This window comes from Leuciscus leuciscus (assembly GCF_965113295.1).
Source record: "Leuciscus leuciscus genome assembly, chromosome: 6".
NCBI classification, from domain to species: domain Eukaryota; kingdom Metazoa; phylum Chordata; class Actinopteri; order Cypriniformes; family Leuciscidae; genus Leuciscus; species Leuciscus leuciscus.
The window spans coordinates 22,752,720-22,775,474 of record NC_138730.1 but is presented as its reverse complement, the minus strand read 5'-3'; the positions used below and the strand labels follow the sequence as shown (position 1 = coordinate 22,775,474).

The 22,755-nt window shown below is 38.8% G+C and overlaps 1 protein-coding gene across 1 annotated transcript in view; it reads right to left on the bottom strand.

Annotated features, from left to right (window-relative positions):
- Positions 1-22,755, bottom strand: part of col11a1b (collagen, type XI, alpha 1b) — a 93,749-nt gene that overhangs the window by 41,003 nt on the left and 29,991 nt on the right. Inside the window, exons 6-22 of the mRNA XM_082172835.1 lie at positions 19,091-19,189; positions 15,579-15,656; positions 12,871-13,176; positions 12,093-12,152; positions 10,927-10,968; positions 10,726-10,788; positions 9,096-9,170; positions 8,614-8,697; positions 8,302-8,358; positions 7,208-7,261; positions 6,296-6,349; positions 5,677-5,730; positions 4,998-5,051; positions 4,200-4,253; positions 4,046-4,090; positions 261-314; positions 123-167 (exon numbers count right to left, since the gene is read on the bottom strand). Coding sequence (XP_082028961.1) covers positions 123-167; positions 261-314; positions 4,046-4,090; positions 4,200-4,253; positions 4,998-5,051; positions 5,677-5,730; positions 6,296-6,349; positions 7,208-7,261; positions 8,302-8,358; positions 8,614-8,697; positions 9,096-9,170; positions 10,726-10,788; positions 10,927-10,968; positions 12,093-12,152; positions 12,871-13,176; positions 15,579-15,656; positions 19,091-19,189 — 1,278 coding nt within the window. The remainder of the gene's footprint in view (positions 1-122; positions 168-260; positions 315-4,045; positions 4,091-4,199; positions 4,254-4,997; positions 5,052-5,676; positions 5,731-6,295; positions 6,350-7,207; positions 7,262-8,301; positions 8,359-8,613; positions 8,698-9,095; positions 9,171-10,725; positions 10,789-10,926; positions 10,969-12,092; positions 12,153-12,870; positions 13,177-15,578; positions 15,657-19,090; positions 19,190-22,755) is intronic.

Sequence of the window (22,755 nt, the reverse complement as noted above, 5' to 3'; positions counted from 1 at the left end):
AGGTCAGAGGTTGTCAGTAACAACAATTAAACAGGAAACTCCTTCATGAGGCCTAAAGCCCATAGGCGGCTCTCTATTCTGTGATAACCACGCTATTATAGAAGGGGAGAGGAAATCCTTACCATATTTCCTTTAGGGCCAGGTGGTCCATCCAATCCAGGAAGACCCTGCATTTGTATAAAACAGCAGTGTCTAGTTGTGACTTTCAAACTATATGGATAGATGTACAGTAATTAAGGAAGTAATTTGGTGGCACATACACGCTGTCCAGCGGTTCCAGCAGATCCTCTGGGGCCCAGCAGTCCTCTTGGACCCTAATGATTAACAAAAAGGACATGTCATTAGAATTCATTAGACCATTAAACTGAATACAAGAGGTCTTCAACCTTTTTCAGGCCAAAGATCCCTTGGTGGATAGAATATGGAGCATGGACCCTCTTCTACATGTCTGTTGTATTTTGAGTAACAGCAAGAAGTGTTGGAGGACATGGGTTTTCATAATCAGATTACTTTTTTCAAGTAACTAGTAAAGTGATGCATACCTTTTAAATTTACAACAATTTTTTTTCCTTTTTTAAATAATTTAGGCAAGTTACTTTGTTTTCCCATTTATTGACTGATTTATCATCCACACCAGCGGACGATATCATTCTGTTTACTCTAAGCGCGTGCTTGTCTGTCACTTTAAATGCTCGAGCTTGTTACAGCAGGATGGATTTTGATTGGCTGTCAATGTTTTTATTGTTCATCAGCTGGATAATGTTCTGAACGTGATTCCATTGATATTGTTTCTCTGTGCCGTTATCATTGTAGCTATAATGTAAACTGCTATTATTTAATATTGAGAACGATTTTTAAAACTATATCTTTATCATTATTTTTATAGTTATCATCCTTGGTGTGAACGAGCCCTAAATGTGAGCATGCATTTAGTCATCTCACATGCACAAAAAGTTTTTCAGTATTCATCAAAATGAATAACAGTGAAGTACAAAACTCAGAATATTACACGAACCTCCAATAATTAAATAAGTTAAATAACACATACACTTTATGTATTTAATCTCGCTTTATTAACCAATGTTTTGCTGCTGATTTTCGATGATCCATTTTAACCATACTAAGCAATAATTACTCTAAATAAACATCACATTTGTTTTGCAGAAGAATAGGACACGGAAGACAAAACTCTATATTCAGCAATCTATAAGGGCAGCACAGCTGAAAAGTTTGTTTGAGCTGCGCCCTCTACTGTACAGGCGGGAATTTACATTTCCTTCAGCCTGAGGCTTATAGGCTCTATGCACGAACGCTGCTGACGTATTTCCGGTAGGATCTCAGCCAGCGTCTTTACTTCCACATAGAGCGTTCTATAGCGAAGTGTATAGCAGCAAAACTTTAATAAAATTCTTTTTCTCAGAAACGGAGACAACGATTTAAGAAACTGATTCGCTAGTCGGATTTCGCGCGATATGAGATAATACTCACCCTCAAAGTTGTCGATGTAGCTCGAAATTTATAATTTAAAGCCCTTCTCTTTCTTACTCTTATGTGTGACAGCTAACTGCCTCACAATATTGTTAACATCATTCACGTTAACCGCAGCAAGTTCTTGTAAACAGTGAGTGTAATTTGCCATTATCTCCACCTAATGCAAAAACGGCTTCCGACGCAGCACCGGATGTAACTGGGCGGGCTGAGACAAACCGCGGAAGCGATCGTGCATAGAGCCGATTCATTTCACTTTTGGTGTGAAAAGGGCCTTTACATTTGCCAAAAACAGAACTTTTTTTTGTAGTAAAAAAAAATAAAAATGCTACACGTCAACTAACTCTCTTTAAAGTATTAGTAGGCTGTCAGCCTAATATCTGCTAACACTTTATTTTGATAGTCCCCAACGGTCATTCTCCTAACCCGACCACCATTAACCTTAAACTCTCTAATGAGATTTAGTTGATAAGTAGTTGCAAAGTTGCTTATAGCTAGTAGAATGTCTGAAGTGGAATGTCAAAATAAATTGTAACCTATTTTGGTTTAATGCTTATTTTATTCAGTCATTGTTTTAGTCAGTCACATTTAAGTGTCTACTTTGTGATCTAGACTGGTTAAAGCTTCAACAATATCTGCATACTGTGTTTTGATTAAAGGTGGGGTAAGCAATATTTGAAAAAAGCTGTTTGAAGTTGGTCGGACCGACACAACCAGACACAACAACAAACGTGTAGCCAATCAGCATTAGGGGGCGTATGACGGTGGAGGAGAGAGAACGAGCAAGAGGAAGATTTGAAGACTGTAGAAAGAGAGATGGCTGAGAGACATTACAAAAGAAAAAAGGTCATAAGAATATCACTGGAAAATGAAGGGTAATGATCAGGAAACAGTTTTAGGACCCGTGTAAACATTAGAAAAAGCGCTGAAGAGAGCTAAGAGGGAAGGCCTGAAAACAGACGCAGAGCTTGATTCCACTCCATACGTGAGTAACACTGGTTTTGAGTGTCATTGTTTGTCTGGAACAACAAACTCTTGTTTGTATTTACTCTTGTGTATGTATGTTAATTTTTTGGGCTTCCTTGTCGTTTGTTCATCATCTTTGCTTAATTTTTCACGAAGCTTTATTTTGTTGCGCTTCTGCTACGATAAATAGACATCCACTCTTGCATTGCGTGTGTAATGGAGGCCAGCTAGTGAGAGTTGTGCAGGCTGATGACTGCTAGAGAATGCAGTGTTTACGGTTTAGCATCCTTGTTAGTGCACCCGCCTTGCCATGCCAGGCGATCGGGGTTTGAGACCGAATCAGATCAGGGCGGTTAGGATTGGAGGGTGAGCTTTGGAGGCGGAGCAAGGAAGAGAGGGGTGTGTTTGTTTGCTGAAATTTTTTTATATTTAAAATCGACCCAATGACTTTGAGAAATAACATACTACACCTTTAAGTCAGAGAAACATATTCAAATAATGTAAAGGGAAGATAAAGGTTCATTATTATTTTTTACAGTCAGAACAGAACATGAGGTTTAAGAAAGGAAACCCTAAAAATTTTTTTTTAAAACATTTCAAATGGTTTAGAGACAACTATGTAAAACAGAAACAAAGGCAAATTAGGTTTTCGCTATCGACCCAAAGGTTCACCGAATCAGCAGTGGGACTCGATCCAATTAGATTCCACTTCTTCAGGGCTGATTCTGTTATTTGTTAGATCTCTGCTGATGGAGTATTTAGTCAAAGAGTGAGTGAAATGTGTGAGACCATTAGTGTGTCGTGAGAAACAGAGAAAGAAAGAGAGAGGTTGAAAATAGAAAACTGCAGCACTCCCTTTCATTACATAGCCATTACCTCAATGAGCAATGAGCAACAAATACTGAGATTTGAGGTGGAAAGAGCAGGGTGGGGCACACCTCAGGAAGAGTGATTATAGTTAGGCATAAAGTGAGGTGATTAACCTTCATTTTCTTTTCTGAGAGATCCACAAAGTCTCAAAAACATACTTAATGTAGATAGTATCAAGTTGATACTTCATGACTTTTCCTAATTGGATTGTAAAAAAAGGTAATATTACTAGGTAGTCTCAGTGTTATACAGTACCATCAGTAAATTTTTTTATTGTATTCTGCATTTAACTGATCAAAAATACAGTAAAAACAGTAATATTGTCAAATGTTATTACTATTTAAAATGGCTGTTTTCTATTTAAATGTTTTTTAAATTGTAATTTATTCCTGTGATGGCAAACTTATTTCATTACGGAATAAAATTATGAATTACTTTCAAGAAAAAAATCTTACTGACCTCAAAAATTTGTATTTGTTTGATTTGTATTGTTCTACAATGCATTTATTTATTAATTTATGTATTTTTTGAAGAAAACAGAAGCTTATTTATTATATTGGATTACAGTCATAATGCCTACAGTGTGATACAAACACAGGGTTAAAGCTTCAAACATTATGCACTAAGCCTTGATTAGTTCACATGAAAACTGAAGGGATTATTTGAAGGGAAAACATGTGAAGTGAATACAAAAGTTCAAAGTCAAAAAGGAGATGCTTACACTTTCTCCTGGCATTCCCCTCTGTCCGATCTCACCATCCTCGCCCTGCAGACAAGAGCACAAACACACTTGCCAACAGCACTGCAGCCCAGTATAAGTACATACACCAATATCTCTTTTTATTTATTTATTTGTGTCACTTGGACAAACGCACCCTTGGTCCGTCCTCTCCTGGAGGGCCTGGTAGGCCGATGGGACCCATCTCACCCTGAAAGAAAACGAAAGAGATGAAATGACAGAGAGAGAAAAATAGTAAATGTATTATTACCGTCCCTGCCTGCCTGTCTGTTTTTGGCTCAGTGCATTGTTAGGGCTCATGATCACTATTTATAAGACTGCATCCCTATAAGAAGAGGATATAACATAGCGGGGCCTGTAATTACCCAAGGCAGGATTAGGAGGACAGCACTCAGGCTGGAAATATACACAGCTCCCTGTGATCTGCGGGCCTCTTTCACTACACCAGCCCAGGCCAAGCAAGCCACACTCTGCTGTGCCTAGCCTTCATTTGCCAGAGGAGCACTAGCACGCCAAACAGCCCCCCTCGCCACTATAATGAGGTCAACTTCTCCTGCCACTATGACTGTCAGCACGCAAAACAAAACGTACAGCGGCAGACATGGAACATTTTTATAATGTAAAAGTCTTGGTCTTGGCAGGAGCCGCCAAGAAGCTTTTCTTTTAAGTGGAGTTAACTAAATACAGTAGATTTCTGTAGGAAAACTGCTGCTGAGGAATAAAAAGAAACCAGGCAAGAATTGTTCCCATAATCATAAAGCGCTGTTTGAGACAAGCTGGAAGTTTGATAATTGAGCATTAAAAGACATTTTTTTCTCACGGGTGGTGGTCAGGCTTGCGTTCTGCTGTCTAGAACGATTCGGTTTCAGTTCAACTATTACATCAATGATGGGAAACTAAGTATGGGGTTTCTTAAGAATAGCTCAGCACTTACTCTGTGTCCCTTATCACCAGGTAAGCCAGGAAGCCCGTCAAATCCTCGGTCCCCCTGTTAGACAGCAATCGCAATGAGAATAAAAACAGAGCTGTCAAAGTTAACAATGCATAATGTTTACTGTTTTAGTGCACTTATATACAAATATTCACATGTGATTTGAACTGTGATTCGACTTGATCACAATTAATTGCATGTCAAATAAAAATGTCTAATCATGAATATTATTTATTATTATAGTAGTTATCAAGTAGTTTTACTAAGTATCAGATACCTAAAAAAAATCTCTTTTTAATCTCTGATGATCAAATGAATAATTACAGCCATTAAACATTTTATTTGAAAGCTATTTTAGGCCTAAACTGCATATTATCAGTTTTTGTTTATCATTTAGAGAACATAATTAATCTTACCACAACTTTTAATTTTAACTTTAGCAATAACTTTTAATCATCATATAATTCCATTATAATAAATAAATGTTGCATTAATTGCATTATAATTGTTGTTTATTATTATTTAAAATTTAACGGGTACAAATTAACTCATTAATTCAAAATCAATAATTATATGACAGACACACAGTAACAAACACTCCCTACTGATTTTCAATATAGAAGAAGCATTTCCGAAACCACAAGTGCTAACAGTGTTAAAGTGGAGTCAGAGATGATTTTACCTTGGCTCCTGATTCTCCAGGAATTCCTCTGGCTCCATCGGCTCCATTTCGGCCCTGTAAAACCAGGTCACATCATCAGCCTGATGCTATGTGCTACGAGCATGTTAATGTGCTTAACATATGTTTTAAACAACTGCAGAATCGATGCGAGACAGGAGATGACGTGAAGTGAGCGAATACACCCAAAGACAACCTAAATAAGGTGTGTTGAGTCTACAGCACGTTTGAGTACCGAGTTATTGTGGCAATTTGACTCATTTATAACTAAACTGTGAATAAACTGTGTCAAAGGAGAATCTGAGAAACGTTCGGCACTAAAACTGGCAGATGTGGATGCGAATCCAATGGACATCTGTCATTCTGTTAAGCTGAAACAGGTAAATTAAGGTCAAGGCTAATGGACACAGACAGTTTCACGGAAAATCTGGTGCATGGTTGGAGAGCGAACAGTGGGCTACTTGCGTAAAGCCTTTCAGCTTCACTTTGCCAGAGTACTTCAGCAGCAGTATTGTAGATGTATTATGTATATGTCACCTTTTTGCCTTTTCAACTCTAATGTCATGTCGTGTGGCAGACCAGAGACTAAATGACAGCATGAGCAGATTTTTCCAATTCTTACCCTCTTGCCTGATTTTCCAGGTGATCCATTAGGGCCTTGAAGTCCTCTTGGCCCCTTAAAAAAAACACATCAACTTCTGTAATGAAAGCGTCTACTGATAAATGGCAAGTAAAAAAATTTAAATTAAATAAAAACGGTGAAATCATTATTTTGAAAATGTTTGCCAAAAGCCTTATTTTTATGTAAAGTAACATTTAAAGTTCAATACTTTTTCCTCACCATCAGCTGACTGAGACTAGAAGCACATATGTTTTTTACACTCGAAAGTGCTATTTAACTGCGGACAAGTGTTTATCCCCCAACATATTTTGCATTCAATTGCATAAAAGCTATACATTGAAAAGGAGCAAGCTAATTGTTTTGACAGCGTTAAAGTTTATGGCGGTCACATCTGTGGGTTCCAAGGCAGAGCAAATCTATGACGCAACACCCAAATTCTGTTCATTTATCCGCAACAAATAATGACTACAACTGGATTCCACTGAAGCACTTTGGTTTATTTCTTGTTTAAAAGCAGTATTTTGATGTTTTTAAAAAACATAATTTGAGTGGGCTGAAAGCACTCTGATAAGCATGACACATGCTTTCCACAACTACAAAATATCCTACAATGTAGCGCATCTTAAAAATACCTTTAATTATCCAAAAACTTGATTTTAATCATAAATTAAGAAAACACGTTAAATAAATAATAAAACAAAGTGATTATATGATTATGTAATGTGCTTATCGTATAATAACACATTACCCTCAACCCAAGCTGACAAGTACACTACCGTTCAACAGTTTGGGTTCAGTGAGGAATTATCATAATGTCTCAGGAATACTCAGATCATCATTCTATACTGTAAATCAGAATTACACTAATGAAAGTAGTTAAAACAGGACTCTAAAGTCTAAAGAGAAAGTCACCTGTGGGCCAGGATCTCCACTTTCCCCTTTAGCACCATTTGAACCAGGACCACCCTGAAACACACACATACAGATGAGTTTTACGTCTCACACACCTTTCTAAACACCAATATCATATGCGCGGAGCTGTGTTTGGGTCACACGCTGGCAACCCAAACACATTCCTCTGCCATTGCTTTTAAAGGGCATTTGATTTGGAGGCAGCTGTAGAAAAGAATGAGAGAAATTCTGTGGGCATTCTTACAGTAGAATGATTCATCTCAAGCGGATGAAATACAGCAAAACAAAAATAACAAAAGAAATTTGAGAAAGGAATGTGAAAATTAACAGCAGAGACAGCCTGAAAGCACATCAGCACAGAAGAACTGTTCATTTTCTGGTCATAAATCACAGCAAGATGAAGGTAACATATGGAGGACATATCAGTGTCTGTGTGATGATGATGTCAACTGGAGGAAGTTGGGTTCAAAAGGAAGATATGGGAAAAGAAAAAGAGACATTTATGAACGTAAATCTTGGCATGCATGTGGCTTTTAGATGGTTTATTTAAGCAGCATTGGGGCTCATCTGTGTTCCTCATCTATATTCAAAATAATAAATAAATAAAATGTATTAAACTAAAAAAGCGTCACAATTCCTGAACTTTTTGTTCACAACTTAATTTCATTGTGTGCAATATATTTTTACATAGTTTGTAAAACTGTTTAATTAATTAATTTACTGTTACGACTACATTAATAATTTCCGTAAACTATAATCAGATTACAAAAATCCAGATTCAGACTGTCACAGACACGTAGACACGTTAATTTTTAATCTAACATCATTGATTCATGCAATTTATTTAATTGTTTTTTTTATTATATATAAATATATATTGCTTTATATAAGTATCTTTATTTCTTGTTGTATGAATGAATGAATGAACGTTAGGTAAAAAGCTAAATTTTGTTAAAAAAAAAAATTGTGGTTCTATTTATTATAATTGAGTAACATTGTTTTATTTTGCTGAAAATGCATAATTTAATTGCATTTAATTGTTTTCATAAATATTGAGCATTTTTATGTATGTCAGTTAGAGATGGGACACTTACCACGGGGCCGGAGCGTCCTGTCAATCCCATTGGACCAGGTGGTCCCCGCATAGTTAACTACAGGGCCGGAAAAAAAAAAAGAAAAAAAGATTGCAAAGCTGACATTAACTGCAGTAGAGTACATAAGTTATATTACTGGCAACTGGTACATTTCCATGTACCATAGAGTGTTATGAGAGCTATAAACCTGCCTTGGTTTTAACAGTCGCTTTAAACTTGCTCATATACATTCTCTGCACCTAACACACTGGTTTCAGCCAGATAAATAAATAAATAAAAATCATTCAAGGAAACATGAACAAGGGTACACACCCGGGCCTGGGCGAGGATGGCTTGGGCCTGAGCTTCTTGTGCCGTCACCACTGGACCTTTTGAAGAGTCTCCACCAGCGCGGAACTGTCAGAGAAACATCCACAAACACAGAAATCTTACGTTTATTTCAGTACTTTTACTACATGCTGGAATTTAGAGGAGCCACTGGAGTTGCTACAACAAAGTGGCTTCGTCTGTCTTGTCATTATGGGTTTGCATCTGCCAGTTTGTGTAGAGTTACTGTAGACGGCTGGGTGTAGCGTGAGTGCAGTGGGGTTACTGGGTGGGGTTGGGGCTCTTCACAGCTGTAACAATTCATAACCCTCTTGGACGTTTACAATGACAGTAATTTGTCTAATGTCAGAGGAAGTGGCCATTTGCATCTGATCTGAGATAAGTTTGGTGGTTTCTCTAAGATTAAGGGTTGGAAAATCTTGTCCTCAATCAGAATCATTGGAAATGTATGGGTTGGAGAAGCTTACCGGCAACATAAGGATGGTGCCAGAGGGCCCAGGAGCTCCATCTGCGCCTGGCAAACCCGGACGACCAGGAGGACCCTGCGAGAAGAAGAGAGAGAGAAAAGAAGGAGGGAGAGCAGAAGGAAATGAGGCATAAAGCATGTGGGAAACGAACGTGTAAATGGCTGGACAAAAAAGAAAACTAGAGTCATGGAAAGAGCATCAGGCCGGTTTCTTTGAAGTGTAAAATGCACACAAGCAAATGAAAAATACTGTAGGATCATTTTAAATTGTCGGGTAGGTAACCTAAATATACTCAAAATCCCTAAACAGTTCACATAAACAAAAATCACAAAAGCTTGACTAAACTTTTAAGGGAAAAATGCTGTGGCTCTTTCACAAATTGCACCTAAACTGCAGGAGATTTCCGCAGCGTTCCTTACACCCAAAATCAAAAATAGCTAATGTGCTAAAGCCTGGTCATTATCCCATAAAAATACACTATTTCGCTTTATATTTATACAGAGGTTTATGTGTGTTTTGTGTTGTTTATAGTTCCTTTCATTGCGTTGTTTATTTGTGTGTGTGCTCGTAATGAAAGTGACACCCCACAAGGAAAGCGGGGAGGACTATAACGCATGCACACACATTATGATGGAATGCTGCTAGGGTAGTTTTGTGAAGAGATCTCTTTAGCAGCCATGTCACGCTCCTCTTGTAGACGGCTCACTTTAAATTGTTCCCATATGACGGTATAATTGTGCGAGTGTGTGTGTGCGTATTGTGAAGGCTGGGCAAACTTCCCTTCTATGTAACATACACTGACACCTAGCGCACATGTGCTTCCGTATATATAGCAAGGAGAATGTGTGGTGTAAAAGGGTCAGGCCATCAAGGGAAGTGGCCATCGTTGTTAATTATGTATTTTCGTCTACAGAGTTTGGCTTCGTATGAGAAGGAGCTGACGGACATCAAAGTGAGACTGGGAAATCGCTTTCCCTCACGGACAAAAAATCTCTTTGTGCAGGGAGATGCAGGACAGTGAAGGTGGGAGTGCCTTTCCCAGAATGCATTGGAAGAGTTAACTCTGCGTGAGGTGGAGAAGAGGAGGCCAAGCTCCACCACCGTAAAGATGAAAAAAAGTCCAGCTGTTTGTTTGTATGGAGGACAGCTATTCTCTGTGCAATAATCTACATAGCTAATTTACAATCTTGAAAAATTGTGCGAACAGCACCGGACATAAGGATCAACGGGAGAATGAGTATGTGTTAATGTGTATGTGAGGTTATAAGGTCTGCTGCTTCTCTGGAAGTGTTATTAGTGTAAGGATTTATAGACAGATCTGGTTTCAACGTGGTCTCCCAGGTCTTTCTAATACACACATCTGCTCGTTCACATAGTTAAGACATGCTGCTTGTCATTAGCTTATTCTCTCAATGCAAACTTTACCATTGTCTTTACGTGGAGGTCAAAATCTACTAACTTCTCTAATAAAGTGAAAAGGGGCTGTGAAAAGTTCTGCCAGGGCTACTGTTACCTATAACTGGTGTATCTACATCCATGAGGTGTCTTAACACGACAAAAAGCTACAACAGATGCAGATACAAAAGAGTAACACAGATGAGGGATGATTTTCTGAGACACGTCAACTTACTCTCTCACCGGGATCTCCGTGGAGGCCTGGGGAACCTTGTGTACCTGGAGTGCCGGGGAGGCCCTGAAAAAAAGACATGCAAATGTAATGTAACATACACAGAAACACTCACGCCAACTCCATGCTGACATTTTCCATAACGTGTTTTTTCCTATGGAGTTTCTCCATGTGTGAAGAGTGTGGAAAAAATGTGATACTCACGGCGGGCCCTGATGGTCCTGGGGGTCCCTCTACAAGCATCCCCTGAATAGAATCGAAGAAGAGAGAAGAAGAAAAACATGAGTAAGGTAGCATGCTGGGAAGGCCGTAAATCTCACAGTTTGAGCAGCGCAGAAATAAAAAAGAAAATCAGTGATGAACGAAGAGGAACCCATAGATGTGGCTCATTAGTTCAACTGAACACATCTCCTGTTTTCCACTATTAAAGAAAAGTGAATGATGCAACTGCTGTCAGAATCTGATTAATAATACGTTGACATTTGAAAGTATTAATGTAAAAATCTTCTTTTCTACTACTACCATCTTACCATTCCCGTACAAAGAATAATTGGATGGGAGGCACGACTACTTTGCCAAATTACAAAAGCAGTTCCAATAAATAAAAGAAAAACCAATAAATACAACTTTTGAACTTTCTATTCCTCAACGAATCATGAAATATTATGGTTTCTACAAAAATATTTAAGCAGCAACAACTGCTTTCAACAATGATAATAAAAATGTTTGAGCAACAAATCCACATATTAGAATCATTTCTGAAGGATCATGTGACACCGAAGACTGAAGTAATGATGCTTAAAATTCAACTTTACCATTAAATAAATAAATAATATTTTAAAATATGTTCAAACAGAAAGGATCATTTTAGAAAGTAATAATTTTTGACAATATTTCTTCTTCTATTTTTTAATGTATTCTTGATCAAATAAAAGCAGCCTTAGTGAGCATTAGAAAATTCTTTCAAAAACATAAAACATACAAATTACAAATTGGGGATATTTTGGGTATATTTAATTTAATTTTTATCAATCAATAAATTCCACTAGAAACAAACCTTGTTGTATTATTTTAATTTAATACTGTGAAGCTGCTTTGATACAATCTGTATTGTGAAAAGCGCTATACAAATATACTTGACTTGACTTGACAAATCTTACCAACCCTACAATTTTTAACAGTAATGCATTTATATGAATATTTAAATATTGAATTATATTTTGCTTCATATAATATTTTATATACAACAATTAGCAGCCTACCATATCCTGAATTGACACAATATTGAGTGGGGGAAATCTGATGCGTTATTATAGATGCATTTCATTTGGTACAAAATTGTAAAAGCCTCATGCAGAGAGTTTACCTACCGGCTCAATGACTGCAGGTTCACCTTTTTGCCCCTTCTCACCACCATAGCCTCCACCAACCTACAACACAGGCAAAAACAAACTGAAATTTAATGACAGAGGAAGTACTTCTCCTGTAGACAAAACAACTGTTAAACACTACATTAAGCACTACAGCTAATGCCCAAAATGGTCTGCATTACTCTATAAAGCTAAGTGGTGAACATGCTCAGTCACTACTGAGAGGATGATTAGAAATCAAGTGTGAACTCCATCTTTTCCTATAATGTCCACTTATAAGACCCACAGAGAAAGCCATTTAATAATATGTTTACAGTCATTTAGCACAAGCATCATCCAATAAATTCAGTCTGTCAGTGTGTGTGTTTATTGTTTGTGAACCAGGATGATATTTCTCTCCAGGAATGAAGCAAAGAGCACAAAGCCACTGTGGTTTTGAGGCACAAAGTGTCTGTGTGAACGAGTTCTTGTGCTAAACAGTGAAAATAAGTCTCAAGTTATATCAGATCAACACTGCAAACACTGCTAACATTTCATTTCCTGTCTCCCACACACCACAAGCAAAACGGCTCCAATTGAGAGACTTTCACATGCTGATGTGTTAGCAGACATACTGAAATGTAGTAAATTAAATATCCATTATTTCTAGTATTAGTATTAGGAGCATTAGAAGCACAATTATGAGGTTACAATAACATAAAGTAAAAAACAATGCTAGACAATTGCTTGCTACACAATTGACTTGATTCCAGCATAAAGAAGGGAGAAGTCAACTCACATTACTTTCCGTGACCTGCGTTTCAGCAGGTCGGCCCGGTCCGATTTCATCCTCGTAGGTGGATCCAGTGGGTTTGGCACCATTAGTATTGTAGTCATAGAATGAATCGTCATAATTGCTGGGGTCTAACTCTTTTGCATCATATTCGTTAAGGTCATATTCCTTAAAGTCCAGGGTTTCGGCTTCATTAGTGTTTTTGGACTCCACAATTTCCACATTCTCATTGGTGGCAATGGTGGGATCCACTCCAACTTCTTCTATCCCTGTAATGTAGTCGTCAACAATTTCCTCTTTTGGCAAAGGATTCTGCCAAGCCAGGGGAGGCAGGAGGTCAACGAATAAAGGGAACAGGGAAGACAGTCAATAAACACACCAAATCAAACTAATTAACTTTTTGATGAAGCTCTACAGGTAAAATTGCACTGGCAAGCATAATTTTAAATGGAATAATTTTGGTTCTGACAAGGGGTGTCCAATCCTGCTCTTGGAGGGACATTTTCCTATAGAGTTTAGCTCCAACTCCAATTAAATTATGTTTTATTAACAAAGTTTGGGAGGAGCACGTTCATAAAATTAAATTACTCACGTTCAGAGTAATTCCAAACTCAGAGCCCTCCCCCCGGACAGCACGCATAAAGCTTTACTCCATCTAATTATATGTAAGTGTGAACTCGTGAAACACATATGAACCAGTTAATCAAGGTCTTACTGGGCATACTAGAAACTTCCATGCAGGTTTGTCGAGGCAAGTTAGAGCTGAACTCTGCAGTACAGTGACCCTCCAGGAGCAGGTTTGGACGGTGTGTAATTGGTCTAATGTCCAATATATAATATAATCTTTATAAAAAATAGACAATGTTCAAACTGAAGACCACAGTATATGGCAACCTGACCACATGACAGAATGCATACATCCACTAAAAATCACTAAAACACCTGATATTTCTCAGCAAACCATTATTTGTTTGCAGATGGCATTTATTTTATATTTACTTTTTACTTATCTAATGCAATGACCCTTATTCTTTTGGACCTTCTTTAGAAGTGTCAAAAAGTGTCCAAACACTAGGTGAATCTTAGTGAAACAACATTCAATATTTTTGCCACTGCAGTGAATATAAACTAAAACGTCCAATCTTTTCCAAATAAAAATCCTTGATAAATGTTTAGGTATTATTGCTAGCGTATTTATAGCTTATTTATAGCTATTAAAAAAAATCAGTTCAGTTAAAGGACAAGTTCGGTATTTTACACTTAAAGCCCTGTTTTCAGATCGTTTCTGATGAAATAGAACGGTTAAGATTGAAATTTGGACACATGCTGCTGGCCCGAGAATTTTCGGTTTCTGTGATAGCACCCCCCCACCTCCACAATGGTTGCATAGGTGCACTGGAACAATCCTTCCTAAAACGCATTAAACTTTCGTTTACAAAGACGTGAAACTCACAGAGTTGTCACGGGTGTTCACTGATATGCTCACACAAAAATCGCTGCAAAAGATGCTTTCCAACAGGTTTTATTGTAGTTTTTGTCCAACTCCATTGACTTGTATTGATGTGCTGTGAGGTACGGTATTACTCCGCCGCCGGGCTGGAGTGTCTATTATTCAAGCTCTCAACGGAAGAATGTACGGGTGTGAGGCGTTTGGAAAAATAGGTCCACAGTTTTACAACGAATGGTAAAACACCTGTTGGAAAGCATCTTTTGCAGCGATTTTTGTGTGAGCATATCAGTGAACACCCGTGACCACTCGGTGAGTTTCAAGTCTTTGTAAACGAAAGTTTAATGCGTTTTAGGAAGAATTGTTCCAGTGCACCTATGCAGCCATTGTGAAGGTGGGGGGGTTCTACCACAGAAACCGAAAATTCTCGGGCCAGCAGCATGTGTCCAAATTTCAATCTTAACCGTTCAATTTCATCAGAAACGATCTGAAAACAGGGCTTTAAGTGTAAAATACCGAACTTGTCCTTTAACTGCAAACCACACTACCCTTGCATGTGATAAGGCTGCACTGGTGCCTCATCTTACTCTGTACATCATGTGCCTTCCACTAAGAATTAAACAATTTGGACAGTTTTTTTTTTTGGAAAGCCATTTTGGCATCAAGTCTGACAGTCTTCCTCACCCAGAGGCCTTGATGCATTGAACAAAAGGAATTAACATTTCTCCAGTTAATCCCAGCCTTTGTATTGTACAACAGGCGTACTTTATGAGGCTGCGTCAATCAATATAGGTGTATCATTTGAAGCAGACATTTGGCCATCGCTAAATGCAAGACATACTGTTCTGGTTAAAGCTGGATGTTCCTCATTTAGACTTCATTCATGTGATGTCTTAGAACAGACTGTGACAGTCATCAAACTTTGGAAATAACATAAATCAATACTTTCAGTTGAACATAATTATTAAATGGAGGTTTGTATTTGATTGTGTAACCATACAAATCAGACTAATGTACAACCAGTCAGTAAGACAAACCAAAATAAATGACCTCAAGTAGAGCTGGCATCTCATTTACTGTAGTAGCAATATGATATATAACAATTACTTTAATTGATCAGAAAATAAGGTCCAAAATAGTATTCTAAAGTCAGCAAATCCGATTTCATTTATCACCTGCACCAAAAGAAAGATATTTGAATAGACTCACTCTTAAAATAGACAATGGAAAATAAAATGTAAAAATGTAGGAGCATGCAGATTTTTACCTCATTGGCTGGAACGGAAGGGGCTTCAGTGCCATAGTCCTGCTCAACATAGTAGTCAACCGTGTCAGCAGTGCTGGGCTATGAGTAAACATCACACAAGAGATTCACATTAAAATAAAATAAAATAAACGCTTATTCTTATTTGTTTATATCTGAATTTGAAATATAAACAAGTGTTAAACTGCAAGTAAAAGTTGGATTTGCAAGGAAATAAAATTCAACAGCTGGCCAGTAACTTTACTTCAACATGATAGATGGTTTAAATCACTTGAAAGAAATCAAACTGTCCACAAATAAAATAAAATAAGATATAATGTTTTGTGCTGCTTTTCTAATATATCAAGAAAAAAACAGCTAATTTTTTTTTTTTTCTTTGACAGTATTATTGTCACGGGTTGTGAGGGAGATATTAAACACACAAAGAAGATGATGAAAGTTAACAGGCTTTAATGATCCAGCTGGATAATCCAACGAGGTACATCCAAAAAAAAACTACACATACGAGACCCGATCATGAACACAAACTGAACTGAACTTAAATAGTGAGAGGATAATGGAGACGTGAACACCTGAACACAATGACACACACCTGAACTCAGTAAAGAATCAAATTAACAACCATGACGACAAACTAAGGTGAAAACACTAAGATTAAACCTAACCAGAGAACCCTGACAAGTATTAGTTCCCCGAATTGCATCGATACGACACTTTGGGGAACGCCCTTAGCGTAACGCATCTGAAATATGAATTAAACTAATCCAATCCTGATTGGTGCTGCGTCATGACGTGGCATGTGACGGCATACACGGAAGCTACAAAGGGACACAACAGAGTTAGCTTTTTGCTCTTCAGCAAGTGCTCTGTGTCAAATTGTCTGTCCTATTTGGTGTTGTTTGTCCCGTAAGAACTTTAAATTAAGGTTTGCATTGCAATATAGAATCTAGCGGCTCGGATCTCGCGTTTGCCGAGGCAGCGCGTAGATTACGGGTCTACTCTGCAATAAAGATTCTGTGGCTGGGATCTCGCGTTGCCGAGGCAGCGCGTAGATTAAAAGTCTGCATTGCAATACAGAATCTATAGTGGCTCGGATCTCGCGTTTGCTGAGGCAGCGCGTAGATTACAGGTCTACTCTGCAATAAAGATTCTGTGTGGGTGCGAGGCATGCACAGTCAGCTCCTGAGGGTGCTGGCTGTGTTCATTGAGATATATCTCGACGTGCGTTTTCGGGTTTTTCAGCATCGCGCCTGTTGACTTTCTTCTCGGTGAAAGCCTAATATATTGTGAACGACTCGAATCTTGCGTTTGCCGAGGCAGTGCGTAGATTACGGGTCTGCAATAAAAGGGACACACGCGATCTGTGAAATAATACTGTTTGGGTGCGAGGCATTCACAGTCAGCTCCTGAGGGTGCTGACAGTGTTCATTGAGAAATATCTCGACGCGTACATCCGTGCGCTGTCGGATGTTTCAGCCTCGTACCGGTTTACTTTCTTCTCGAGGGATGAAAGACAAATATATTGTAACGGCTCGTAACCCAATATTGGGTTCTTCCATTCGGCCTAGCTCTCTCCCGTTTACCAAATGCAAGGATGCAGCTCTAGCTCCGCTGAGGCTTCAGGGTATCATTGTGCTAAAAGATATCGACAGCTGGCTTATTATTGCCCAGTCACAAGAGCTGGCAGTTCGGCATAAAGAGGTCGTCCTTGCCCACATCCAGAGCCTGGGGTTGAGACTCAACACGAAAAAAAGCGTGTTGGCACCAGCCCAGAGAACCACGTTCCTGGGAGTGGTGTGGGACTGCAGGCACAATTGTCTCCTGCACGGATCGAGTCCATCCTGGCCATGGTGACCAGGATAAAATTAGGCCAAGCCATCACTGTAAAACATTTTCAGAGAGTGTTAGGGCTCATGGCAGCATTCAGGTTGAAAACCAAGGGGTTTTCCCCGAGGGGGAACCCGTTCCGCATGATCAGGGTTACCCGCAGATGCTTTTGCTCACTATCTATGTGGAAAAAAGCTTGGTTTCTGTCCCAAGGCCCCGTGCTGGGAGCGTCATGTCACCGGAAAGCCTTTTCGACAGACGCCTCCCTCACGGACTGGATGGCAGGGCTCTGATGAGCTTCCTCCCAGACCTCAGGGGTCACCAAGCAGACAATGTGTCGTGGTCTTCTACTTGATTCATCAGGGGGTTCTGAGATCGCGCCCTCTATCCAGATTGGCGCATCAGATCCTCCTGTGGTCCCAGGGGAAATTGTTATCTCTCAGAGCAATGCATGACCCAGGGGACTAGAATCAGAGAGCAGACATCCTGTCGAGGCAGGGGCTGAGGCCCGGGGAATGGAGACTTCACACCGAGGTGGTGAAGACTATATGGGAGAGGTTCGGCCCAGTGGAAGTGGAGTTCATCCAAGATCGCTTCTCGGCTAGTCTTACCCCGTCCACACTCAAGGTGTACGTGGCTGCCATTGCGGTTTTCCACACTCCTCTGGGTGATGGGCCTCTGGGGAGACATCAGCTGCTCGTACGGCCCACCTCACGTGACGGCAGATGAAGAGAGACTTCATTTGCTCTGCCTTGTCAGAGCTCTCAAGATATTCCGAGGTCTTCTTCATGGCGGAAGTCAGACCAGTTGCAGGTATGTTTCGGGTCGCCCAAGAAGGGGCTTCCCGCATCTAAACAGACCATCAACAAATGGATCGTTCAGGCAATATCTATGGCTTATCAGGTGCACAGTTTGCCTTCACCTTTCAGGGGCCCCGATCCAAGAAGTGTGCGATGCTGCAGGATGGGCAACCCCTCATACTTTTATCAGATTTTATAGCCTGGATATTCCTTCTACGCCAGGCACTCTAGTGCTCTTGTCCTAAGTGTGTCTGTGCACAGCTTCACACTGGGACAGGCAGGGCTCGTTGTGGCATAGTGGGTACTCGTTCCCCAAAGTGTCGTATCGACACAGTTTGAGTTCCCTCAAAAGGGAACGTCTCGGGTTACGACTGTAACCCTTGTTCCCTGAGAAGGGAACGAGACACTGCGTCCCTCCGCCATGCCTTCCCCTGCCTGGGAGCTTGTGTGCCGGTGTCTCTTTGTAGCTTCCGTGTATGCCGTCACATGTTACGTCATGACGCAGCACCAGTCAGGATTGGATTAGTTTCATTCATACTTCAGATGCGTTATGCTAAGGGCGTTCCCCAAAGTGTTGTATCGAAGCAGTGTCTCGTTCCCTTCTCGGGCAACAAGGGTTACAGTCGTAACTCGAGACGTTATGTGATAGTATTACAGACTATTTTTGACAAATTACAATATTTTCTCAATAATACGAGCAGGTGCATTTGAGTGAAAGCATGGATGAAAGTGATGGCATTTGAGAAAAGAGAAAGGCAAATTGAATGAGTGCAACAGAACAATAGAGCGTAATAAATCAGAGACCACACAGTGTGAAAATGGGCGGGCTGAAGAAAATCCCACAGTGATTGACATTCACCTGGGCCATACAGATGTGTGTGTGTTTACCTTGGTCTCAGTTTGGACGTTGTCAGTGGGATTTTCAGTGGCAGTCACTTCTTCTGTGTAGTCATAGAACTCATTATAATCCGTGTATTCAGTATTGTACTGAGAGAGAGATGGATGCATGTTAGAAAGAAAGACTCGGATCTTAAGATTCAAGTCCCTATATACAGTTTAGAGGCCTCAGAACGTATTTGAACACTTTTTGAATACATGGTGTCCAAAAATGTTTAAATTTCGCAGACAAAATATCAAAACGAGGTTCATTTATTTTTTATTTTGCAGTGGCCATAATTTTCACCAATATATCTATTGTTCTGTCATTTTCAACCTGTAACACATTTTTTGGGTGTGTTTTGCTTGAAAAATGTTTGCTGTATATTTCTTTTAATATATATTTTGCTACATAATGCAATGGTGTTCATACAATTCACACGTTTGGCATAAGTGTTCAAATACTTTTTGGGGTCACTGTATACTAAAGGGAAGATGAATTGTATGATATATTAATAGTATATCACACAAAATACAAATTGATAAGAACTTAAATCATGCAAAATGTGTTAAAGCCATTGACATGATGGGTAATCAGTGAACTACATAAATAATTTGTAGTTCAAATATTTAAGAACTTTAATTTCTCTGATCTTGCCCATCTGTTTAAAACATCAAATCTATAATATCAAATTTCTTTGAAGGATTTGATGACTTACATGGCACTTTTTTATCCAAAGCATATGGTACAAAAAGCCCAGATTAAATGGTTTGAGTACATGAAACATGAGCAGAATGGATTTCTGCATAAATCCAATTGTACACACAGTATCCAATCGAATTCAATTCAACAGTTTACATACAAATCATTTTTCATGAATAAAACAAAAAATGATTCAATGTAAGCAATGATTAACAGTACAATGTACTTAGAAAAAAAGAGACAGATTAACAGCGCAAAATATGAGAAAATTCTTTAGGTCTACGACTCCTTTACACATTTTACAAGATCTTCACTAGTTCTTCACTAGTAAAAAATACCATCATGTACACACATACAACGATCACTTTTAGCCCAGCACACAATGTAGTTTTGGATTTTCTGTAAGTATATATGCATATATACATCATAAAGCCTTTTATTTTTTGTATCTTTAGGTTTGGTCTTAAAAATGACAGTGTGAACACAAAGCAAACCAGGACTAAATGTATCTTGGAGTCTGGAGTCTGGACCAAAAGAACCAAGAGAACTGAACTACAAGTGTGAACACACCCTTAAAGATAGATAATGAGACTATGCAACCTGCCAGCTAATGCTATAGTTTATCTTGCTAAAATTTGAGCCACCTGCCATAACAGTCCACTGGTGTTTAGAAAACTTTAGTTAAATTTTCAATATTCAATAAAGAGAATTTTTTATAATTACCAAAAAACTAATTCATCATTACACGCAGTTTAAAATAGCAGAGGAACAGAAACTTGGCACATAAAAAACAGGCACATGTTTATAGTTAATAAGCAACAACTTGAAATCAATTATTTCAATCAGAATTTAACTATCCAATCAGAGTCTATCATTTTATAATCTTTATGGAAGCACCTCTTAGGCATGACAAGAACGCAGTGTTAATGTAAAAGACCTGTTCTGGTTTTTAACATTTCATATTGTTGTGTAAAGTTAAACAGTGCACATGGTACATTATATCACAGTGCGTATGTCACACAAGGTATGTTGCAATTTATAATTAATTTATAGGATAATTCAGCTTCTCATAAAGTGTACTTATTAAATGTAACACTCCCAAGCCACTTGCACACAAAACTTTTTGAAAGTTGCTAATGTACTTAAATGGCAGTCAATTTAGCATTTCAACAAAGAGCTATTGTTAAGTCCTTCCCAATAATTAAATGGCATTTATAAACAAACAATTATAAACACACGCTTCCAATTGTGAGCTTGTTTTCCTCTATGCTTCTAATAAGGTGTACAAGCATAAGGTGAGGCACAACAGATTAAGTTAACAGGCATTCTGTGATGTGCCTTTGTCCATCAGAGAGGAATGAAATTAAGTCCCAATGCATCAGCTGAGCTAATAAAAATAACAGGGGGAAAAAAAGAACTGAGGCCTGGTGGACTGGCTGCTTTCCACTGGCTATAGAAAAGAAGCTAAAAGGAAGAAATATCCAGCTGCGAGTCAGTTTACGGCATTTAAGGGTCTTGCCAGGCTTGGAGCCTGCCCTGGCTGTAGCCAGCGAGCTGGATGAAAGGCATAAATATCGTCCTGGGCCATTAAAAACGTGTCCCCGTTTCCCACACGTGTCTTAAAGCATTTGGTACGGCGCAGGGGAGCTCCTTGCAGGGGAATAGAATGGACCTCCGTCTAAAGTTCTCTGGTCTTCCTAATGTAGATATAGATTTTAGATTGCTGATGCTGGGATGAATTATAGCACTTAAATTAACACGGATTATAAAGCTATATTTCATTTGTTTTTAAAAAGCTGACGATATAGTTATGTAATTTGTTTTTACCATTCTGTATTACTTCACTAATTTGTCCATTGGTTTTGCTCTGGCGTTCTCCACGATACATGAAGTTATTTTCCAGTCCCTGTTGTGGTGTAGTTCTCAATACCCCAAGCAGCAGTTACTGTGATTTATCATCATTTTACAATCAGGAGTTCTTTAACAGCTGAGAGACATAACTTTTCCAGGTATTCCAGAGCTAGCTGTGGAGGGAGAAACTAGACTTTCCCAGCAAGCATGCAGGAGTCATTAAAGAAACATATATTTCCACGCCACTCAAAAGTGGGCTCAGACTCTGTGGCAGGGGGGGAAATAGTTTCCACCGTGAGCTCATTGGTTATTCAGTGAAATATTATTGGAAAACACTGATGCATTGAAAAAGCTAAATATCGACAAACCAGACAAACCGCACTGTTTCAATTTGGGATTAGCAGGACGGTTTAATCTCTCAAGATCACACTTGTGATTCATCACAATAGATTCCATAAGGACAATTTGTACAGACCTGCAGCTCCAATTATTTTTTTTTTACCACAATAACACACTAAATAATAGAGAATGACATAAATACATTTTTAGTTGAGTAATCTAACACATACAAAATAGGAATATTACTATTAGTAAGTATGTGAATTTACATTTTGTTTAAAGGGGTGGTATAATGCAACTTTTTACAAGACGTAAAATAAGTCTCTGATGTCCCCAGTGTGTATGTGAAGTTTTAGCTCAAATACCCCACAGATAATTTTTTATAGGATGTTAAAATTGTAATTTTTTGAGGGTGAGCAAAAATGCATTGTTTTCTGTGTGGGCTATTTAAATGTAAATGAGCCGCTGCTCCCGGCACAGCGGGCGGAGCTTCAAAAGCTCGTTCTTAGCAGAGACATAGAGCCCTTTGTTGCGAGACAGGGTTTATGTAATTTTTGGGGTTGGTGATGTTAATAACCCTGGGGGAAGCTCGTGTAGTCCCTACCAGCCGTTTGTTCCTTAAAAAGTGATTTCTGTAAATTAAAATATCTCCCTTTGCTTTGAACTTTGAGTGTCGTAACTTTGCAGATGTTGTTTATGCTCAAACAGCAACATTACACACTAACTAAAGTTAAAAAAGTGAAATCATAATCGACCACCCCTTTAATAACTGTTACATCACCAG